The sequence below is a fragment of the Siniperca chuatsi genome, linkage group LG4 (genome assembly GCF_020085105.1).
Source record: "Siniperca chuatsi isolate FFG_IHB_CAS linkage group LG4, ASM2008510v1, whole genome shotgun sequence".
Taxonomy (NCBI): domain Eukaryota; kingdom Metazoa; phylum Chordata; class Actinopteri; order Centrarchiformes; family Sinipercidae; genus Siniperca; species Siniperca chuatsi.
In genome coordinates, this window is record NC_058045.1 from 26,891,246 (window position 1) to 26,915,954 (window position 24,709).

The 24,709-nt window shown below is 40.6% G+C and overlaps 2 protein-coding genes across 7 annotated transcripts; one reads left to right on the forward strand and one right to left on the reverse strand.

The window, feature by feature from the left end:
- Positions 1 to 2: 2 nt before the first annotated feature.
- On the forward strand, positions 3 to 6,373 carry chtf8 (CTF8, chromosome transmission fidelity factor 8 homolog (S. cerevisiae)). The gene is made up of 3 exons (XM_044192357.1): positions 3 to 173; positions 1,484 to 1,607; positions 4,695 to 6,373. Exons 1-3 carry the CDS (start codon positions 154 to 156, stop codon positions 4,974 to 4,976), a joined length of 426 nt encoding a protein of 141 aa, XP_044048292.1. The 5' UTR covers positions 3 to 153; the 3' UTR covers positions 4,977 to 6,373.
- Positions 5,022 to 24,709, reverse strand: has3 (hyaluronan synthase 3). Of its 6 annotated transcripts, XM_044192351.1 has the most exons (7): positions 23,428 to 24,709; positions 19,362 to 19,836; positions 19,229 to 19,262; positions 15,958 to 16,051; positions 15,296 to 15,846; positions 13,224 to 13,325; positions 5,022 to 13,006 (listed from the first exon to the last, which is right to left on the reverse strand). In XM_044192351.1, the coding sequence occupies exons 3-7, from the start codon at positions 19,235 to 19,237 to the stop codon at positions 12,077 to 12,079; spliced, it is 1,686 nt and encodes a 561-aa protein (XP_044048286.1). In that variant the 5' UTR covers positions 19,238 to 19,262; positions 19,362 to 19,836; positions 23,428 to 24,709; the 3' UTR covers positions 5,022 to 12,076. The 6 variants fall into 6 exon arrangements, with proteins under 6 accessions (XP_044048286.1, XP_044048290.1, XP_044048285.1 ...); XM_044192355.1 differs by lacking the exon at positions 19,229 to 19,262; XM_044192350.1 differs by having other exon boundaries at positions 19,229 to 19,836.

Here is a 24,709-nt window from a genome sequence, read left to right on the forward strand (position 1 = left end):
GAAATACCACCGGAATATGAACACTGACTGAACGGTGTTGGCTATTATCAAAATTACCGTGTTCTGACCACTTTAATGTAGATGTGTTGAAAACTTATCGGCCTTTTCAGTTTTGTTAATGTTACACGACGGTCTTTGCTATCTGACAGGACAATGGTACAAATAGTTATACGGTAAGAACGTTAGTTTGTCTTACTGTTGCCTGGTAAATTTGTATTTCTTGCGATTTAACGTTATAGGGAGGCTACTTCAATTTTATAATGTCTGGAGGATATCCCCCAGTGTCATTAGCGAAGTTAAGAGAACAGTGCAGTGTTTAAAATAACTAACCTAAATTAAATCACAGGGACAAAACGCTGTGTTTGAGTTGACGGAAGAAGTTTGTGGGAGGAATAGCAATCAGATGTAAAAGCTGAAATTGTATTGATTACCGTAATTGCTTCTGAGGGAACTCAAAAGTAGCTCATGGGGATTATTAAACTTTTTTTTTTAATATATTATACGTACGGTCTACTTTCACCAGTATTGGTATTATTAAGAATTACTGAAGCTAATCGTAGAAAAGGTTTCAGTCGTAGTCATCTGGACACTGTTTTCAGAATCAAGACGTTTCGGCTCCCATCCGGAAGTCATTCACAATTGTGAAACATGGACCGGGAACTCAGAAATTTAAGCTACTGTGTTGCTTAAGCCCTGCCATCAGGGAAGAGTCTTCCTGAGTGTCTGCTGTTTACCCTGCCTAGTTTCACCTGAAACAAATCAGGCCTATTGTTTTCTGGCTGCACCTCGCTCATCACTGTTAAGTACCTGATTAGCATATGATTGGCTTGCCCATGGTGTTAATACACTGTGGTAAAGTTGGGCAGATTGAATCTCAGACCACCATTTCTGTTTAACGAGGGGTTTTCTTTTTTTCACAGAAATGGCTTCTTTGACTCCTCTTTCAAACCAACTCTTCTCTCTACTTCTAGAAGATTCTAAGTAGAGACCACAGTGTATTAACACCATGGTCAAGCCAATCATATGCTAATCAGGTACTTAACAGTGATGAGGGAGGTGCAGCCAGAAAACAATAGGCCTGATTACTGGGCCATCATGGAAACACAAGAGAGGCAGTTTCAGGTGAAACTAGGCAGGTTAAACAGCAGGCACTCAGGAAGACTCCTTCCTGAGGGCAGGGCTTAAGCAACACAGAGTAACTTAAATTTCTCAGACCATTTCCACAATTGAGAATGACTTCCGCATGGGAGCCAAAACGTCTTGATTCTGAAAACAGTGTCCAGATGACTACGACTGAAACCTTTTCTACGATGGAACACTCCTGGACGAATGAGGGACTACACCGTCTTATACTGAAGCTAATGTTTTTCTGGAGTTCGGTGTGACATTACCCTACATATAAGAGAGCACTCTCTTATAGTTTTGACATTGTAATATTATGGACTTTTACAATGGAGTCTTTGATGTATATCTGCTCCTGCAGAGGCAGTGTGGATGGCAGCAGTCCACCAGAATGGATGCTGGTGGAGCTGCAGGGAGAGATGGTTTCCAGACATAACTCTGGTCTGGCAGGAAATATGATGGGAGACCTGCTCTACACCAAAGAGGTAAACACAAACAAACAAACAGGCCAAACAAAAATAGCTAATTTAGTTGTCTGATACAGCCCAGGCTATACATAAGAACATTTGCATAAATAATATACATGCAAAGCTACAATGAAAAAGGTAGTCTGGTGTCTTTCAGGAGCAGGACGTGACAGGACTTCAGACATTCTACCTGTCTAAAAATCAAATAAGCCTTAAATACATCTCATCTCTTGAGACATTGTTGACAGCATTGCCAGATGATTTTGATTTGAAGTTGGTTTGCAATATTGCTTTTTCACTGCTTATTTACTTCTCTTGATTTCTGTATTATGTATGTTTTTACGTTGTACAATTTTTATTTCTGCTTGTGTTTTATGATTAGTTTAATTCAATTTATTTATATAGCGCCAATTCATAACAGAAGTTATCTCATTGCACTTTTCCTATACAGCAGGTCTAGACCGTACTCTTTATAATATTATTTACAGAGACCCAACAAATCCCACCATGAGGAAGCAATTGGCGACAGTGGCAAGAAAAATTTCCTTTTAACAGGCAGAAACCTTGGGCAGAACCAGACTCAATGGTGGGCTATTTAAACCAGTTTAGTGCGGTTCCTTTAATGCCAATTGAATGTTCCAGTCTCTGTAATAGGATGTGATGGTCAATGGTGTCGAACGCAGCACTAAGATCTAACAAGACAAGTACAGAGACAACTCCTTTGTCTGATGCAATTAAAAGGTAATTTGTAATTTTCACCAGTGCTGTCTCTGTGCTATGATGCACTCTAAATCCTGACTGAAAATCCTCAAATAAACTATTGTTATTTATAAAGTCACACAACTGATTGGCGACTGCTTTCTCAAGGATCTTAGAGAGAAAGGGAAGGTTAGATATAGGTCTGTAGTTGGCTGAAACCCCTTAAGAAGTGGTTTAATTACAGCTACTTTAAAGGACTGTGGAACATAGCCTGTTTATAAAAACAGATTGATCATATCCAGTAAAGAGGTGCTAACTAAGGGTAAAACATCTTTAAGCAGCCTAGTTGGAATGGGGTCTAAGAGACAGGTTGATGGCTTAGATGAATTAATCATTTGAAGTTAGTTGAAGGTCGATAGGAGCAAAGCAGTCTAAATATGTATCAGGTTTTACAGTTGTTTCTAAGGTTCCTGTGTTTGAAGATAAATCGGTACCGGCTGAGGGCAGGACGTGATGAATTTTTTCGCTAATAGTTAAAATTTTATCATTTTATTTTTTTCTCAAATAGTCCCCATATTGTTATTTGTATTGTAGTGTGTTTGTATAATATTGTGTTATACAAACGAGTCTTGCGTTGCCAGTCGTCATGTCTCTCAAGCAGTACAGCTGCCCTCTATTGGTTGAGAATCGTAATTGCATTTTGTATTTACGTGTCATTTGAAAGTCAAATACGGAGAATGGTGTATATGAACTATGTGTAACTGCAAAAACGCCAATTCAAAGGTTAATTCAATCAACAGTCCAAAATCTAGAGATATTAAATACATTCTATCAGTACACTATCATAGAAGATTTTTATTTATGTTTAAAATGACTTAAATGATTAATCAATTATTAAACTAGTTAACTTTGTCACTTGATTAATCGAAAATTAGGGCGCAATGCGCTCAACTCACGATTAGTAGTAATACACAAGAAAAAAGAAAAACTAGGATAGCACTGCAGTTTGATTTGAGTCACAAGACTCTAGATCTTGCGTGGAGAAAAAGCATAGCCGCACTGACCTCTATAGGTTGAAAAAGGTGTTAGTCTGTTTAACCTCTGACCACACCCCTGATTATAGGAGCACAAGCAAGGTTATTTGCCTAGGTGCAGATACTCTCTAAGTTGTAATTTTCAGTGTATTTTTTTTTTTTGTGCTTTTTTAATTAATTTTATGGCTGCTTTTATTATACTGAGTGGTGGAGTACAGGTACTGTATCTGTATCTGAGTGCACCATTTTCTCACCTGGAGATAATTAGAATAGCTCTGTTTTGTCAGCCATGCCTTTGTCTGTTGTTGACCTTGAAGATACAGTAGCATTAAAAACAGCACGTGGGAGAAGTTTGCCTTCAGGGCTTTCTGCCAGAAATGCTTTCTGCCTTTCTTTTTTCTTAAACCTAACTAAGTAGTAAGGCTTTCTGGCAGAAAGCCCTGAGGGCAACCTTGTCCCATGTGCCCAAAGATGAAAGCTTACCATGTGCTCCAGTGAATCTCCCCATTTTTCTAATATACATGCATTTTTGCACATAATAATGCTTTTTGTATATATGGCACTTCATGTGTTGCTTTTGTTAAAATGGAGGGTATGTAAATTTTTACTCCTTCTTGTTTCTTAGGCCCCATTTCAAAATATAAAGAGCTTGTAGCTGGAGCTGAAACAGTTAGTCCACCAATCGATTAGTCATCGACAGAAAATTAATTGGCAACTATTTTGATAATCAATTTTTTGTTTCTGTCATTTTTCAATCAAAAATGCCAAACACTCTCTGGTTACAGCTTCTCAATAGTGAGGATTTGCTGCATTTCTCTTTCTTATGTGATAGTAAACTGAATATCTTCAAGTTTTGGACTGTATCGGACAAAACAAGCAATTTAAAAACAGCGTCTTGGGCTCTAGAATATTTTGAGGACAATTTTTCATTGTTTTCATAGACCAAATCAATTAATCAAGAAAATAATGGGCAGACTAGTCGATAATGAAAATAATTGTTAGTTGTAGCCCTACTTGTAGCAGTCTTCCTTTGGTTGCCAACTCTTGTCTTAAAGGCTCAGCTCAATAAATAATTGTTTTTACCACCTCATGGCACAGAATGAGTATATCTGCAGAGGTTTGATAGAGCTGCTAATCAGTAATTCATAGATCAGTGAGTGTTCAAAACCTTGCAGTGCTGCCATTAAAATTCCAAGACCCTCCGTACCATTCAGTAGATCAAGACACTTGTGTAGGAGAAAAGTTCTACTAATTTTGGTCTAGTTCTAAATGGTTATCAGAAGAAGTCCTGAATGTCTTCATGCCTCGGCCGATCCGTTCCCCCATCCCTCAATCTCAGTTTACTCAGTTGTTTTCTTCCTCCCTCCACCAGGGGGTGCCCGTGCTGATTGTAGGACATCATATTCTGTACGGGAAGCAGGTCAAACTGGAGAAACCCTTCGCTGTCCTCACCAAGCATTCAGGCCATTCGCAGGATTGTCTGGGCAGCCATGACAATGACAATAACAACGATGATGTCACACAGGTACCCATGGAAACGAACCAGCAAGGACCCACCTCCACCTCTTACTCTGTGTCTGCCCTCATCAAACGGAAGCTGATCTTTAAGACGCGCCCTAAACCCATCATCACTAATGTACCCAAGAAGGTGTAGCGTGACTGCATTTCCTCACTGGGTGTTTTTTTGGGGGGGGGGGGGTTTAAGCGAGTATACTTGAGTTAGTGTCATCCAACTCTGATATGATGTAGTTTGATTATACATTTGTTGTACAATTGATCAATACTACACCTCTTATTGATCAATACTGTCTTTAACCTGAACGGATTCCAACAAGACTTTAATGAGGCTCCCTGCACGTATGAATAAATGTTGTATTGTTTTCCTGACATTCATAGAAAATGTTTAAAGCCACATGATGGTCTAAATGCTGCAAAGGCTTTTGCACACTGAAAGGAATAGAATACTGCATAATTGTATTTTCTGTGAAAAAACAAAATGAAAGATCAAAAATCAGCAGCTTCAATCCATAAGTATCCAAACTAGGGACACACAGGCAACATTTTCACCAGATGGCAACATTATAATTTATTGTGACTGGAACGGACATCTCCACTGCATTGCACATCATGACAGAATGTGTGCAGTTCCCAAATACTGTGAATCCACTTTAACTTAATAACCTTTGGTCATTGTTTTCAGATAAACTGCAAGGTAATGGCTGAAATGTTTACTCTTACTGTTCAATAATTACTTTATGATTCCAGGAGATATCTTGTGATGAATAGTTTTCATTTAATATCAGTGAACCTGCTCTATTTACCCACCAAGTCTACTTCTACTTCGGTTAGCTTTTTGTATTTCCCAGAATGAATTTGTCCTAATTGAATTTAATTCATGTCAGTTTTATAGGAAAAATAATCTAATTAAATTGTTATTTTCATTTTATGTGGTGCAAGGCGAGCTGAGTACAACAGTGGAATAAGAATGGGACAAGACACTGTCTTGAGCATTTAAGTGTGCGTTCACACAACAGCAGGTACTAGACAAGTTTCATGTCGGAAAAATGCCAACACACTTAATACAATACACTTAACCCTCACTGGATGTGCACTTTTCCTAATACTGTCTTGAAGCGGTATTCCTTCCGAACTAAATGTATCCCACAATTCGGTCTTCTGCGCTGTTGGTGGTAATGCTCCTATAAGCTGTTTTTGTGACCGACAATAATCTGTAGACGTGAAGAAGTATAAGTTTATCACATGCTGGATTCAGCATGAATATTATTATTAATTTCCAAAGACTACAAAGTTATGGCAGAACCTCCACAACCTCCATTTTTATCAGCCCGAAGCCATTCATTCACTCGATGTTAGTTACCAGAAATATGTTAAAGAAGTAGGCACTTGACTACTCGCAAATACCGCAGTGTGGGTATTGGGACGGACTTAAGGTTTCAATGACTGTAAGTCTGGAAAATACAGTTTAAATTTAAAAAATCTAAGTGGACAGATTAACATTATGTACATCAATAAATGTAATTTGTTGCCTAACTATGTTGTTTGTATTATCTTCATTTGGCACTGAGAGACATAGCTACGTAATTGGTGTATATAACTTAACATGAATCATAAACTCTTTAAAGTTTATAGCAGAACAGCAGGTCACAGGTGCTGTTTGGACTTGGGTAGCAAGTCTCAAAAGGTTTGCAAAATGTGTTCATTTTCAGTACACATTCAACTTTTGTCCAAATATTCTCAGATTTAAGCACCAGCTGCAGCATACATAGCCTACCGATAATTGACGGTGCTTGTTGTTCAGTTTCTATTGCAAAAGACAAAACTGACTAAAATCTACAGCTTTCAAACTGACCGTCCTCCAGTAGGCATTCTCTGATAGTTCACCAAATTTGCACTAAGCTTCATTGAAGGGGTATGTCAGCCTTTTAGTGTTACACTTCCATGAAGTTGGGGGGACAAAACTGAAAATTGAAGCAGCAAAGGCTGAGATATCGTGACTTTTAGGCCCTAGTTTGGGTCAAGCTCCAAAAACACTGTATTCTACACTTCCTATAATGAAACTCAATAGCATCTTTTCATTAGACCCTCCCTGCCTGACCCATGTTTTTCAAACTCCACAGCTCCAGTTTGTAACGCAGTATTTCTGTTATGAATTTTAGTCTACAAGCCCAAGCTTGGAGACTAGTCCAGTAACCCTGATGATGTCATCATCAAGTTATTTTCCACACTGATGGCATGGCTCAACAATTCAGCATTAGAAAAACCATGCCTTTTTCATTAGGAAATGGTTATGGAATGTGAAATGAAAGTACACTCCTTGATTAAATAGCTCAACCTGTTGCCCCTGCATGGATCCATGTTAATCTTCAGAAACTCAAGACTGTATTGAATTGGTTTGCTCAGCTACCGAGTTAGTCCCTCCTACGTACAAACGACAGGGTTCTGCTCACACCAGTTTCCTTTGCTTTGAGAGCGAATGAGTAAACATTTTACGTTGAACATTGAGCAGGGTGATGAAGGTGGTTCTGCTGCATCCTGAAAACAGACTCAGTGTGGTAAATATACTACAGCGTGGTGAGGAGATGAACAGGGATAGAAGTCAAGCAAGCTGCAGTGTGGACCTCCCTCCCTCCCTCTGACTCTGAGTGAGGATTGAGCCAATACTGGCCCTTAGCTGACTATTAGTGGACTCCTTTGAGGATTCACACTGATTAAATGTAAAAGTTTTGGCATTAAAATGTCAAATGTAAAATATCTTCAAGATACAGAATTGGCCACATGGTCACAATCTGAATGTGATGCTGTGGTAACGTATAGCAAGGCTTAGAGCAGCACTGCAGACATTAATTAAAAATAAAGTGAATACAGAAAGAACATATGAACAGAAACAGAAAAACTCTGAAAATATTTGATTTGTCTTCTAGCATACAGCATTTTGACATGTTGCCAGAATATTTACAGCATGTAAGTATGTGTGTGTTTGTTTGATGAAGGCGGTTCCTATGTTGAGGTGTGTCACCAGAAGTAAAAAGCCAACCTGTTAGTGCATGGTGACTGAAGGGACCAATTATTCAGCTGCTGTAAAGCTCCTGTCCCCTTTCCCCAGCATTCAGACCCCTACCACACACACACACACACACACTCAGGAATGCTGGCAACAAGTGTTTAAAGTCATACCTAGAACCATGGTCGTTTTAATCAGTGACTGACATTTCTCACAGAACTTAATCAGTGAAACAGCTCTTCATCTGTATTCACTCTACATACTGGTTTGGAATGAAATACAGTGGATACAAATAATGTAGCTTTTCATGAAGTTGGTCCTGTAAAGTAGTCTTCATTCAGTTCAAATAAGACCATGTTCATGGATGTGGGCGATTATTCAGTTGTGTTAGAAAATAAGACTAAAAGTCCATCTAGATCTAGCAGCCCCTAGAAGTGCAATGTTCATTACACACTATAATATGAAAGTGTTTGATAGCGTGAACAACACACTAGGTATGCCATTCAATTGTAGATTTTTGTGGGGGTTTTTTAAGAACATTTCTGAAACTTTGGCTAAATAACCCCCACAGTAGCAGCATTACATTAATGTTTTGCCATCTCAGCCAGGTGTAAAAATAAAAAAATATATATATCATTTCTGGTGTGTCCACTTGGGTTTTTTATGTACAAACTGAAAATTTTAATAAAAAATAAATTACCTGTTTACTTCCACTGACACAAGGGAGATTATAACAAAAGGAGGTTGATCAGTATGACCTGTTTTTGTACAGATTCCTAAGTATTTTAGGCCTTTAATGTTAATGTCTAGTCCAATTAATTCATGTCTTTTTTTTTTTAAATAAACATACAATACAGTGAACAAAACACATAATCAGAATATTGAAACAGATAGCATGGGGAAAATTTCAATGCAGTCATTTAAATCATGGAGACATTCTCTATTTGGTATGAATGGGAGGATTGTGTTCAAAACAGGAAGCATTTTTTAACGACTTAGGAAAATTCCAGTATCCTGTGATGCACAGAGATGGAAGCAGCAGCATCAAGAAACAAGACCTCTCGCATCGCTGGTTGACCGTCAGAAAGGCCGACCGAGTCTATAAACACAATTTACTATTAATGTCTGTGTCCTTTTTGAACTTTCAAGTTTAAACTTATACAGCCTGCTCAAAATAAAACAATATGAACATAACTTAAATGGTACAAAGAAGAAATGTCCACTGCCCAAAGCAAAAAGACAGCTGTCAGTGTAAGCACAGATATGCTGATGGTCTTCACACTTGACAAATGGACTACGTGTTTAGTTTTTTAAACATATCTTTTAGAACTGAATCAGTTTGATCTGAAATCATATGCAATTTAAAAACATGAAAAAAACAGAGTGAAAGCAAAGCTCAAGTTTCTCACTTCAGAAAAAATCTCTTTGGTCTTTAGTCTTTACACTGTTCTTGATGGAATGAATAAACAAAGGCTACATCTAGTGTAAAAGGACACAAATGTCCAAAGTTAAGACAATAGTGTCCAGTACCATATTAAAAAATACTGAGAATCACTGAATGAAACTATGGCCCACTGGTGACTTTAAACTCAGAATAGGACCACGATGTACAACAATAAGTTACCCATTTGACACTACTCAACAACACCAAAAATACAACTGCATGTCATATGTTCAGAAATCTTAGATTGTCTGTTCTGGTAAATCATAGCTGCTCCACAAAATACAGCTGGAGAACATGATTGTGCTGTTCATGGCTGATGAGAGTACATGAGGACTGGTCTCAAAGCTGCGGAATAACCACACAAGCTGTCTTAGTCTCTGCCCTGAAGACATCCACACCATTACATCCAATTGCAAGTAGTGTGACAAAAGAAATCATATTCTCTGTATTTCCAGAATATTGGTTAATTTCAGTGCAAGTCTTTGTCTAATATGGTCACTTTTAAAGGATAGGTTTGGATTTTTCAAGTCAGTTCTTGATACAATACTCACATGCCCATATGTACGTGGAAAGAGTTTTAGGTCACTGTATTCATTCCTCCTGTCCATACTCTGTAGAAATACCTTCCTAACGTGACTACACTGTAAGAGATGGGGGATAAAGTATCCCTTAGCTGTGGCTCACAAAGTTGAAAAACAAAGAGGGAATTTCGTACTGGTAAATACCCTCAATCTGCTGTTAGGGAGTAAATAATGGGATTACTTTTTTCAGTAAGTAGTGTAAGGGATTAGAATTTGAAATTCAGTACAATACATTTACTAATCCCAGAAATCTCTTGTTCTGTTACTTTTGGGGGTCAGCTTGTTTGCTGTCTCATTGGGAGTTTGATGGAGGGTTAATATCAGTTTGGTCTCTGTGCGTTCAGTGGAGAGACTGATCTGGGATGTGCTAGCTTGGCACAGCGGATGTAGGTGGGGGGAGGCGATTAGCCTCTATCAGAAGAGATGAAATGCGACTCCTGGTAATGAGAAATGTGGCTTCCAGTCATTCCAAAGTTCTCTTATTTACATGTTGTGCCTTCTTAGCTGGCTTGCTAACATTAGCCGCGGGTAAGCCCTGGCTTGCTAACATTAGCCGCGGGTAAGGCTATGTTCAGGAAACACATAGTTTTCTTTAGAGTTGGAGGGTCTGCAGAACCATACAGCTGAGGTTGGGACTTCTAGGAAGCTACGTGCAGTCGTCGGGGCTAAGCTAGCTGCCAGATGGTAAGTAAATCCCTCCAAATTGTGGGGCTGCTTCTCAAACCACAATGTCTCGCTTTCTATTTCTACACGTGTTAAATACAAAGGATGGAATGGGTGTAAAGGATTTAGAGTTGTTTCAAGGCATATTTGATGGAGCTGGGCTGAGTAACGAAAATAATGTAACGCATTACTCTTTCTGCTGAGTAATTAGTAAAGTAATGTAATTGTTTTTTCAATGAGTAATGTGTAATCAATACTTGATTCTAATTTTCAAGAAACTTGGCCAACACTGCTCATATTAGCTGGCTGAACTTTAGAATGCATTTTTACACAGAACGAGGACTGTGGATTTTTTACCCCATTGCCTACAATTGTAGACATTAAAAATATATCACTTCACAGCCAGTATGGAGAGGAGAAAGCACTGAACATATGGCATTTGAGTATTGTATTAAGTTACACTTGTAAAAATCCTAATCTATGCTTTATGGTGTGACACACATGTTCACATGAATTTTGCTGGACTGTTTTTGCAGTCCATGTATATTGTTGACAAACAGAGTTAATGTACCAACTGTACTGACCTTAGCTGTAGCTAGCTAGGAACTCATACACAAACAGTGTGTGGAGTAGCTGTGTGTGTGTTTGTGTGTCACTTCTGACTAATCTCAGAACTCACCAAGAACTCCACTTCTTTCTGTTATTTTCCTGCAGTCGCTCTCCCTTTTCTCTTGTCTCTATACTTTTATAAAGTAGATTAAAAAAAACGCAGAGATCAGCACACATTTTTATGCTCAAGTTGGCGCTCAATTTTGCGCCGCCTTGACAAATTTGCGTCTTTTCATGCAAGGCAATTGCACCACTTCTAAAATTTGCTTTGCTTCTGTCTGAACACCTTTAAAATACACTCCAATGTCTAAATCCATGCGAGGTTCCCTTCTCTTATCTGAAATAGAGGTGCTTTGGCTAATTTAAGAGAATTGCCTTGCTATTTATTTATTGCTTATTATAGAAGCTCAGTTCCGTCACATTTCATCCCATCTCATCTTTATTAAAATGAAGTACATGAAAAAATGACCAACCAGTAAGTAAGACCGTTATGTCTCTTAGTCTTATTTTGTCCCTTTTCCTGCTTCATTAAAAGCACCATACTGCACCCTTTTGTCACAGTTTTACAGCTAACCTGTACCCATAATCTACCTAATATTCTTTTGAGCAAGTCACTATTACAAGTGTATGAACACACAGTATAAACTGGGTCAGTTCTGTTTGGTTTGGTTTTTCAATGTGAAGCACCATTGAACATGATATAAATGGGAGAGCGGTATGGATCCAGTCATCTTGGATTCTCCCCCAGCTGAATTAGATTCCTGCTGCTGTGCTTTTAGATTCATACCTTTTTAGCACCAGTGACGAAGATGTGAGTGAGTTCCTGGTTCACAGCTTATCACTCAAGCAGTTTACAAGGTCAACAGAGACCTTGCTAGAATCACACTGCAGTGAAACTCAGCATGAATATCCTACCAGTTTCTCTGGTAACAGGTTTATGCCTCCGCATATGGCAGGTGATACTGCTCTTCCCTCTTGTTACACCGTTTGGCTACGATTGCCAGGTAGAGCACCAGCAGAATGAGCCAGTAGCAGGCGTAGAGTATCGTCCCTGCTATCAACAAAGCTTTCTCTGTCTCACTGAATGGCTCCTGTGTTTCACAGTAGATTGTATACGTCACACCTCCAAGCAGCACCATAGCCCACACTGTGACAGGCACAGCACCTATGAAGTTAACCACGATCTTCCTGCGGCCTGAAGTGCCCCATCCAGCCTTGTTGATGGTGAGCAAGGCAAATATTTTGGCAGGGAGCAAGCTGGACATGTAGAGCAGAGAGTAGAGTGACATGAAGATCATGACCAGGCTGCCACGCAGGAAACAGGCATAGGTGGCCTTCACCATCCCAACCAGCTGGACCGTCAGTAAGAAGAGCAGGATGTTCCACAGCCTTCCACGGTAGAAGAGATGGATGACTGTGGCAACCAAGAAGAAGGGGAAGAAGCCAGTGACCACAGACTCATAAGTCATCCAGAGGCTGTGCTTGTGGAACCACAGGGCGTTGTAGAGCCACTCACGGAAGTAAGACTTGCTCCATCGAGTCTGCTGGTTGAGCCAGCGCAGATACTGGGTCGGCGTCTCAGTCTGGCACTGCGATCGCGCTGTGAATTTTGTCCTGTAGCCGAAGCTGAGCACCCGATTGGTGAGATGGCGGTCATCACCGAAGCTGCACTTTGAACCTAGGAAGGTCTGGTGGTACCAGGACTCCAGGAAGCGCTGGAGCAAGGAGTTCCTGTACATCCCCAGAGGACCGCTGATACATTGAACGCATCCAAAGTAGGACTGGCAGGCCCGCTCGATGTTGAAGGCCATCCAGTAGCGCACACTGCTGAGGAAGGAGATCCACGAGTCATACTTGTTAAGGATCTGGAAGACAGGAAAGTGTAGAGAAATGACTCAGAAAAAGTCAAGAAAGGGAGAAAAGTAAAATCTTAAGGGTTAATTGTACTTTTACGGCACGTTGTAGTGAACTTTCAATCACCTCCTTTGGTGGCCCTAGAGTTTGTATGCTAACTTTAAAACGAAACATTTTAGTCTTGGGCCTTAGTTATATTTTTCATGACTTTAACATATTGTATTTTACCTGCACGTCTCCGCCGACCCCTCCCACCATTGGATCTTCCTCAAGAATCTTCAGCATTTCTATGGTACACGCTGGGTCTAGAACTGTGTCTGAGTCACACACCTGTAAAAGGATATAACAAACACATAGGGTACAATAATGCTGAGGGTCACACAGACTCAAAAATATACAACCACCATTGGTCAAATTAAGGCTGCAGGTGTTGCAGAACACTGATTAGTATTAATGCTAAGATCCACGTGAGGAATGACGGGCTGCTGACAGAGATCCCAGCTGGTTCAATGTAACTGCACAGAATTGGGTCAGCTGTGGACATGACCTTTGACCCACAGCAAGGCACAGGGGCATGCAACAGCTTGCTATGAAGAGTGAGTTGGTTATCCAACATAGGTCCATCAGTTTGGAATGCAAATAAGTAAACCCTTTATAGTCCAATGTTGATTTTCACTTGATTTGGGTGACTATTATATGTTCAATGGGTTTTAGGTGAGACACAGAAGTTTAAAATATAGTTTTAAGATTTTAATTGCCTGTATGATTTAAATTTTGTCTTAAAATTTGGTTTAAGGTTATGATTGAATATGGAGACTTAACACAAGGGTGGGGCACCCATAGATGCACATTTACCTTATGGTGCCTTATAGAACAATTTAGGCACTAGTCTAACCAATTTCAATGCTACTGGTACAAATACACTGTCAGCATTAACCTTATGCAAACAATGTTCAGTTTCCTGTTTATAATCAGTTTTATTAAGAGGACAGAATATATCAGTGGGCGCTAGCAGAGAAGCACGGCAGATATCCAATCAGCAATACAGCTGACTTAAATGATATCTGGTTTGAGTGTGCAGATGAATACAAATAGGCGTCCACTGATGGCTTTGTGTAATATGATTATTTGTGGCTACTGCTACACACACCCCTATGTTCACAGTGTTACAGGTGTGCATTGGAAATGTTTTAGTGTGGGGCCTGCTGCCAAAAACCTCTGTTAACTTAATATTCGAAAACATTCTGGGAGATAACAAATACTCTGAAGTCAGTGCAGTAACCAAACAGAACAATGGGAAAGGACAGATGCCCTTTTTATTAGGACAATACTACATAATGTTTCAATAAATTGACCAAGATGGTCTAACATGATCAAAACATAAATGTGTTGATTTCATCTTTCTCCACAGATTACAGGTCTTGCAGTGGGATTAAGTTTGAGAGTGGGTGTTCCTTCATTCTTTCAGTGTTTGTTTGATTATGTCACCTTTATGGAAGAAGATGAGAAAAAGTAGAATTTGATGTATAATTTAATAACAAGTAGGCCTACATGCTTGCAGCTATTAATGTTTTTTTGCAACAAGAGTCAGAGAGCCACTTTTGTTTCCCATTTACAGAGCCAGGGCTGTGTACAAACACCAGATTTTTTTTCAGTGCGCACACTGAAAGTACAGCTAGAGGGACTGTGAGGAGATATTCGCTGAATTTGACAAAAAGACGTGTATTGGATCAGAATTGAATACCCCACCTTTAAGGTGCTTCTCACAGTTAAGGGTCCTTCCTTGATTTTAGTATTGTAGTTCCATTAAGTTGAGGGACTCATGTGAGACAGATTTAAAAAAAATAATTTTCAAAATTGAAGCTGCAAATCCAAGATATGCTGACATTTCCTAGCAATGGCCGTGTTCCAAAAACACTGGATCCTACATTTCCCATAATGCAAGCAATATAATTTTTTCATTAGGTCTTCCCTGCCTTGGATACACCCATGTCTTTCAAAATCCACACCTCCAGTGTAACACTGGCTTTCCTTTAAAAATATTAAGTCTCAAGCCCCAGCCAAGTTAACCCTGGTGACACCATCAGGGTTATTTTCTCAGACTTGATGAAGCTCCTCCAGAACCACACAATACATTATACAAGTGTTTTAACAGACTAGTAGTACTCCTCATGTTGAGTTAACAGGTTTTAACTTCAACTCTTATGGGTAAAATATTTTCTTACATGGTCCGAATACTTTTCTGTACTTTTTCAATGCAGAAGTACACGCACACTATTTTCTGTGTCTGTGGTCTTTACCTGCACATAATCCACACTGTCCCCCAGTGCTTTAAAGGCAGTGTACATCACCTCTCTTTTCCCTCCCCACTCCTGCATGATACAGGAGTAGCAGAAGCCTCTGACCAGATGAGCCACTCTTGCTGCCTCCTCCATGTGCACTGTGCTCCTCCCTCCACCTCTGACACCTCCTCCTCCACTCCCATCACTGTGGTAGTTTCCCTTCCACACCATACTGCCAGCCTGGTCAGCCCCGCCCATCACCTCCTGGAAAATGTCCATCATGTAGCGGTCCTCAGGCCGGTTCCCATCCACAACCAGCACCACCTTCAGGCCAGGGAATGAGATTCGGCGGACGCTGCGAAGGCACTTCCTCAGGTAGTCTGGGTCCTCCTGGTAGGCTGCAATGCAGAGGGCCACGGAGCGACGGAGGTGCTGAGGCTGGGCGGGGCTCCTCATCCGCCGATGCTCCAGGAAGGCAAAAAGGCTTTGGAGGAAGAGGTGAAGGGAGAGGAAAGCACCATAGAGGCCAAAGGAGAGGTGGTGCTGCTCAGTGTGGATGAACTGGTAGCCTTTATAACAAAGAAACACAGTGGATACAAGTTGAAAAAAAACATGATCATCACTTGTTTTGATTCTCATGATTCTCATTCTCATGGGTATATCATTGAAATTAAGTTAACCTGTGACATAGGCCAGCAGAATGGTGAAGAGGACCACCGCAGCAAAAAGGGTGGTGACCACGATGTTCAGCGCATTCCTGCAGCGAGAGGGCATCTGGAGGTGGAGGAGGATGAGAGGTAGTAGGGACCCCAACAGATGTCAAGGTGAGAATCGGAAAGTAAGAGAAGACAGGTTCAGGGACAGGTTGAGGGATTTGTGGAGTGACGATGAGGGGAAATGAGAAGGTGGTCAAAGAGTTTGTGTTACAGAGAGGGTGAAAGTTTAGGGAGAGGGAGAAGACACAAGGGAAAGGGAGAAATTCAATTACAAGTGGATAAACTGTGTTTGAATTGAACTTTAGCATGTTATTCAGTACATGAAAGGGGCAATATCAACACAGGTCTGTTGTACAGTGAGACAGAAAGTTGTGCCACTGGACTCTGGAGTCTTACTGAAGGCTCCGACAGAGAGAGCTTGTAACTCCTCATTAGTTAGACCCAAGTGTCACTTCCTGTTTTTTCTGTAAAACCTTTCATCAGCCACCGTCTGCTGAAAAGACGCCAGCATCAGTGACTGACATCATAGAGACATGTTGCCAGAAGCACAAGAGAAAATACTGCCCAGTGTAGCACTGGTTTACAGCTACTACTACTACTACTACTCAACTCATGCTCAATTAGAAGTACTACTGATAAAACTGCTACTAATAATAATATTAGTATTATTGCTGTTGCTATTACTACTTCCATTATTATTGTTGCTGCTATGACTACTACTACTCCTGCTGCTACAGTATAACTACTAAACCTACCACTACTACTACTACTCAACTCCTGTTGATACTAGCACTACTACTAAACCCACTACTACTACTTCTACTATCGTTGTACTACAACAGTAGTCCCGCCACTCAGGACTCACAAAGCAGTGTCACACTGTGATATTGTTGCTATTATCACTACTTAGCACTTTTACTAAAGCTACTACTACTAATATAGCTGATACTATTAGAACTGCTACTAAGACTACTACATGTACTCCTACTATTGTTGCTGCTATTCTACTACTATTACTCCTGCTGCTATAATAATACTAAACCTAAACCTACTACTACTACTAATTCTACTGCTAGCACTATTGCTGCCGCTGTAACTACTACTAGGAAGAAGGAATGGTATCATTGCTACTAATACCACTTCTAGAACCATTACTACTACTACCATTACTATTATTACTACTACTCTTATGGATACTACTGCTTCTACAACTTCTACATTACTAAAACTATGAAAGCACATACACAGAATAATACTTTGTATTGTAAAGAGTATTTGGCATTCAATCACTTCAAGTGAAAGAACTTACAGTTGAACACTACCTGCCGGTCTGTTCTCCTCTCCCTCATCTTCCTCCCTCTTTCTTCTCCCCTCACCCCTCCTCCCATCAGTCCCTCTGGTGCTCCCTTCTTCCCTCTCTCTGGGTTAATAGCTCTAATTAAAGGCCAGCCAGGGCTTGGCTAGTGCTCAGGACCAGTCAAAATGGAGGAACAATTCTGCCCTTTCATTCATGAAATTACCTCCTGCCCCCGACCCCCACCCCACCTGGCCAGGCCCATGTAGGAGAGACAGACTGATATTTATAGTATTACATACAGCTCTGTGGGACAAACTGGCACAGACAGATTTATCCACTTCTCTGAGTGAATATACAGATTTACATCCTGGCATTGAATCCCACTTTCTCCACAGATCTACACTCTATATGGAAGATAGGCTATCCAGGAGAAACTGTCTATGTGATATTCAGGTACTGACAGAAAGCAGAATTTTGTGAATAGAGGTTTTGGAACAAATATAAAAACATTTCCCTTCATTGTTTTTTATGTGTCATGACTGTCATTTAGAGGTTTCAGAGATAATCTCAATACCAGAACTTTCCACTGAGAGTTGTCCTAATTTCTCTAAAATCTCTATTCTCTCCATTTCTATTTTGTATTTCTTATCCTGGTACTGACTCTTGATTATTCTGGTGATGTTGCTATTATAGTTAATTCTGTGGTTCCACTCAGTCTCATTCTGGATAAGAGCATCAGTCAAAATGATGAAAAATCCAACGCATAAAGTAAAATATAAAACCTGAAATGTTCAAAAGGTTTAGTGCAGTCAGTTTTATTTGCCCAGGTTTTAAGAAGTCTCTGAGATCTCTGCTTCAACCTCAATATAATGGAGGTGAATGGAATTTCATTTGTGTTGCTCAAAACATTGACGAATTGTATTTAAAACATTTAAAAGCGTGTCCCTCTTACTCTGGATAACCCACACAACACACTCTCAACAGTAGGGACTATTTCTTTAGTAGAAAGAGTGCCAGAAGATCATATATTGCACTGTATGTCCTTTTGGGATATGTATATGGATCCCATTTTTGCCACTGAGGGCCACAGAGAAAAGAGCTTCTGCTCGACATGTGATCCATGGTGGATTATACCAGCAGGCCAAGGCATCGTGGTCTGAATGCCCCGGGGCCACAGGCCAGATAACAGCATGGGCTGCTTGATTAGAGGGCCACAGTCACCAGAGGGGGTAGTTGGCAGGCTGGGAGCTGGGATTAGTCAGGGAACTGGGGGGGGGGGACAGGTGCAATTAGCCCCAAGATTACATCTGCCGGGCTATTCTGACGGCAGCACAATGACAACTTGGTGTTTTATGGGATGAATGTTGGATGTTCAAATATTACTGGTGATTGCTTGTGAAATAAAAAATTTAAACACTCGCACCGGCGCCCCGGTAGCTCACCTGGTAGGGCGCGTACCATGCATCAAGGCTGAGTCCTTACTGCAGCGGCCTGGGTTCAAATCCAGCCCTTTGCTGCATGTCAACCCCTCTCCCTGTGCCTTCCCTGTCTCTCTCCACTGTGACTATCAAATAAAGCAGAAATGCCAAAAAAAAAATTAAAAAAGAGAAAACACTCTTATTTGTCTGAAATGTACTCATCACTTTCACTGTCCAATATTTGCAAATATATTTGCAAAATTACAGGTTTAGCATTTCTAAGCTCTCTGGATTCAATAAATCAATAAATATCAATAAATGATTAATAATGCTGTCTAGAGGCACAAGTCAGCCTATCTCTGAGTTCAGAAAGGATGGGTTTTCTCTATCACAGTTGGAGTAACGGCAGTAACATCAACATCTAGGGGCAAGTTTCTACTTGAACAGAAATCCACAGAAACTGAATCCCATAGAAATTTTGACAGATGAAAGATAAAAAACAAAAATGCCATCACCTTACCATCACCATAATCTTCAGTATGAATTCAATCTCTCTGGAAAAAAGTCACATTTCTGAAGTAAGTGTGGTAAAAATGACATATCTAACAGTTTTGTAGTCCTTGCATAACTCATAGTATAATAATAAGCAGAACCTGAAGTTGTGGCTTTATATTTCACCCCTGTATCCAGAGTGATTTTGTAGTGATGCTGGCCACATTCACCAAGAATATGTGCATGTGGTTCAAGTCTACATCCAGATCCAGATTAGGATCCATGTTTGCAAAGAAAATTCCAGGACCACCAGGTCATCATTTTACAAATAATCCTGGATGCAGATAATTCCAAATTTCCACATAGAAATAAATTTCCAAAAAAGGTAAAGATGAAGGTAAAAAAAACTCTAAGGAAAAAAAGGTAAAAAAAAGAGTCATTGTAGAGCTTATCAACATTTCCAGGTTAAAAACACATTAATCGAATCAGTAGTAATATCCCCAGTTGTATCCCAGGAGTGGCAGTGCTACATGGGAAGGATTTCCTGCATCCAGGCCATCTGACTGGATGGGCAGTCCAGGTGGAGAGGTGTTACTGAATGATGGTTTTGGCCTCAGGACAGGGACTTTTACCCAGCTGAGGGAGAAGGAAGAAGGGAGGGGTAGGGGAAATATGTTTGGAAAAAGAGTGTTGGGTGGAGCAAGAGAAAGAGGGAGGGAAGTTAGGAAACAGGACATGAAGGACACAGAGATGAAGTATTGGACGGTAACATGCACTCAATACCTCCTTACTGTATATGTCACCACTAATTTACAATAAAGCACATGTTCAATAAAGGATTGAATATGGCAAAGTAGAAGTCAAAGTTCGAGAGGCAGACCGGCTCTGGAGGCAGAAATAATTTTAGGGACACAACTGGCTGTTAGTTGTTAATTGACCAATCAGAACTCCAAGCCCTTCAGAAAAATGACAGTCTGTGACTAAAAGTATTTTTAGGCCTGTACAGTTTGCTTTGGATCTTTGCTTTGGATTTTTCTTTTGTTGCGTGCTTCACCATTGGAATTGTAGAATTTTCTACTTAAAGCTGTAGTATTGGTCAGCCTCAAAGAAAACCAGACGCTGCAGACAGCTGACTTCACTTGATAGCACTTGGTATCAGGAATGCCAGACTTCATGTAAGTATCCTCATCTCTCACTTCCTGGCATATTCACTGTGCTTCGTTCTAGTATTACTGGGACAGAGAAAGTCTTTGGTTGTACTCATGAAATTTAAACCTGCATTAATTAATTTTTGGCCACTTGGGGGCAGCAAAACAAGCTTCAACCACAACACTGACATTATCAACTTATCATGTTATCATGGCTAACGTGTTAGCAAACAGTAGCTTATTCACACATCCAGCAGCTATGGAGGAAAATTTGCATTTTTTGAAGTAACAACCTGATGTTACCTTTGTTTTGATCTCAAAAGATGAGAGAAATATCTGGCTCTCTGGGTGCTAAATTCTCTACTGTGTTCATCAGCTAGTCGCTAACTGTGTCTGTCTGCTGTTTGGTGCTGGGCAGGTCTAGACAGTGGGTTTATCAGAGCTTTTTTGCTGGAAATGAGGTTGATGAGAGCAGAGAGAGTGAACCGAAACAGTAAAATTGCAGCCTGTAAAACCAAAACATTGAGCTTAAAGACAAAAAAAAGCCCCATTGATTGTCACTACAAGGATTCGGAACACCTTTGACATTACACAGTTACAAATTTCCATCTTAAGTATTTTTTCCACACTGTATGACAGTATCACATGTATATTATTTATTAGCTTTTTTCTACAGTTCAACATAGTGAAACAAGTAAAATTATACTGTATGTTTACCATTTTGTATACATTTCCTCAAATTCAAGACATGTTTGGTATTTTGAAATCTTTGGGATCCACACTACATTTTATAAAGTTCTGTGGGTTAGAATAACTTGTGCACTCATTAGAGGAGGTTACTGCCTTACGATTACTGTAATGAAAGTGTGCCAGAAAAGTTGAATGTAAAAATAGAAGAGCTTATTTTTTATGTTTTTACTGATCAATTATTCTCGTATGCACCTGTCTGTGCATGTGTCCAAAACTAACTTTTAATTCAGAAAAGTTTTTTGTCTCTCTATAGACGTATACCCAGTGGGAGGGCAGTACTGGAGGTCAGACAGCAAGAAGGGAGGGAGAGATGACAGGCAAACCAGAGAAGGATTGAGGAAGTGGGAAGTGGGACCAAAAAAGGGAACTGTGGTGTCTGAGTGTCCAGGTGAACAGACTGAGAAGAGGACAGGCTCTACATGTTCATTTTGACTGCATTAAAAACTTGAATGTGTGATGAATTACACCAGTTAACCTGTCAGCTCCCCACAGCATCACTTACTGCTAATGTGAGTAATAATATCATCAATAAGATTTGTCAAAGCTGAGCATGGCTGCAAACACAATAGATTTAAAACAAACTCAAGAGTTAAAAAAATACTTTTCATATCACTTTTGATGATGAGATTTGATAATTAAGGTTGTTGTGATATGAAACATGGATAAACCTTGTGCTGGCCAAGTGATGAGGAATACAAAAACTCAACCTGTAAAATATATCTTAGATTTCAGAGTAATTTGCCACTAGAGGGCTCTCTCAGTGCCTCCACTCAGATTTCTTCAGGGATTGTGGCACAAAATCCTCTTTTACAGACCTCATTACATAATGAAGGAAGTGATGTTGCTGGGGAAAATCAAATAAAGTACTCACAGCTGAAGAGCTGTGTGTAAGGACTTTGGAGGCTGTCACAGCATGACCATTCAAAACAAACATACAAAAAAAGTAATACTGGAATTGTCTTTCAGATCTGTTTGATGCCAGTTAATTTCACACTACCTGCTATTGAAATGGGCCCAATGCAGCCTCTGGCCCTCCATTCATATTTTGACGGGAATAGCTCAGTTTAACAATCTTTTAACATGTGATAACTACCTTTGAAACCTGACATAAATATCAATATGCATCATAGGTACGAAGTATGGTCATGCCAATATCACGTGTTGTGTTGTGTTTATCTGTGACTGAATAAAGTCAGTTACACAGCTATCTAAATTTTGCTAACATTAGCCACCATAAGCTACTTGTCATACCAGACCAAGTAAGGCTGTAGCAGCAAAACCCCTGAGTGTATTGAAATGAGCAAGCTGCGTTTTAGTGCTTATTAATTAAACTCTTCATTTTTAAGTTAAAAGTTACATAGTCTTGCTTTAATCTTGTTTCTAGTGGTGATACCCATTAGGTGAATGTTATCACTTATTCACCTTTTTGACTGGATCAGAATGTGTTGTGGATAGCATATCTACTTCACCAGAGGTCTCACTGTATACAAGTAGCCTGTCAAATACCAGCAGGCTTTGTATAAAAGGCCACCAGACCAGGCAGGTCCAGCATGGCAGTGATGCCATGGAAAATCAAACAGGCTAGTGTTTTCTTTGGAGACGCCAGAAGCCTTCAAACAGCCACTCTGAGGCGTTCCTGTCAACTGTTTCCTAACGGTCAATGTCTGCCTCCACAGAAGGAAAAAGCAGAATGTGTAGTACATGTCAGGAGGCAACACAAACCCAGTGATAATGTGCATACATATGCAGGGAACATAGACACATACCTATTCTTTAGCTATTACTGGGTCATTTTACAACATTCCCCAGCAATTAAAGCAGAAATGAGCAGCAGCTCTAGAACTTGTCCTGTTCAAGTGATTAGTTGACTAACTCACTCACTCACACACACACAGACACACACACACACTCACAGCATCAGGCAGAAAAGACATTTTCTTTCACATTGCAAACACATTCAAGCCTAAACACACTCAACTCTTTGTCTTGCATTTTCTAACTAAGCTTTAATGTTGCTTATTCCAATTTTTCTAAAACCTTCCATTCAGTTTCTGTCCATCTTGAACATATTTGTTCTCAATTGTGAATACTTTCATTCATTCTTTTCTCTCAAACCTGCCAAACCTGAAGAGTTACTCAAATTTGAACCTTATCCTAACTAATCTTATCAGATCTTAATCCTAAACCCAAGAGTGAATGCTAAACTTGCCCTTTGTGGAAGTGAGGACCAGCAAAAGAAGGATTTGTCTTATCTTTCTGTCCTAGGGGGGGCAATTTACATCATAAGGACATAGTCTCTTAGTACAAAACATATTATTTAAAGCCTTACCTTCCTGATCCAGTGGACCGTCTGTCTTCTTCTCCCCCTCAGGACTCCCCCCAGATCTCCGTCTGTCTGGTCCGTCCGTCAAGCCGGGACGTCCAGCCCTTTCCTTTCCTCAGCACAGCACTCTCCTTGTTCTGTCCCCCTCCTTCCACAAGCTCACACTACATCTTTATTCCAGCTTGCTCGCTTAATTCAGGAGATCCCACATCCAAAAATATAGCAGGCAGTTTAAACCACTACCCTCCACCACTTCTCTGAGCCAGCCTCCAGCCTCTGCTCCTCCTCCTCCTCCTCCTCCTCCTCCTCCTCGACTTCCCTCTATCTCCCAGGACTGTTCCAGGGCATGAAGCCCCCCAGCTGAGATGTGATCAGAGGTGCTGGTGCAGTCTTACATCTGTAAATTACAGGTTGGGGGCAGCAGCTAGTCTGGTCTCTGCCTCTGGTGCGCTCCATCCCAGCTCCTGATTTCCATCATGAGCATGGGGCCAAAGCGATGGTGAAGGTTATGATTGAGAGCCAAAGTTGGGCGCTCAATCTTGGCGGCGTCCTCAAGTCTGATTTCTTCTTTGCCCCCCTGCAATGAATCATCCCCAGGTTTCCTCACCCCCTCTTCTTCTGTCCTGTGCTGCAATAACAACTCGTCTCTGCATCCCCTGTTTGCAGCACAGCCTAAATCCTTCTCCCTATCTCTTCCTCTGTAACACTGTCCCGCCTGGCTGGCTGGCTGACAAACCGACACTGCTGAGCTTCTCCTTCACAGCTCCTCTCTCCTTTAACCCCCCCCTCTCCTCGCCTTTTCTGCCTTCCCTGCCTGGACACCCCAGCTAGCTCCCTATCTCTCTGCAATGCAGCCAGCAGCTTCTAATAAGCCTCGGGACTGTTTTACAGGAGCCCCCTCTCCTCTCCACCTCTCCGCCTGACTCAAAGCATCCTTTATGGGCTTATTTATCTACCTTCCCTCCCTCTCCTCTCCTGCTCTGAGGCTGAGCTGCTGATGTCCTGCAGGTTCCACGACCACGGCTGGGCTGGCAGCCTGAGACAAACTGCAGTACGCCTCTGAGAATCACTACACGGCCACCAAAGCCACTCAAACACATTTCATTTAAGTCGGGTAATAGAGTGCACATTACCTAAAACAAACTCTCATAAGGAAATAAGGCTAAAGTGGTTCCACTCAACCAACCTACATTTATAGCTTTTCTCACACTCCTCTCTACATTCTCCTTTCTGGCTCCCTGACTGTGACACATGGTGAGGTATAGTAATTACTGTAATAGACCTCTCG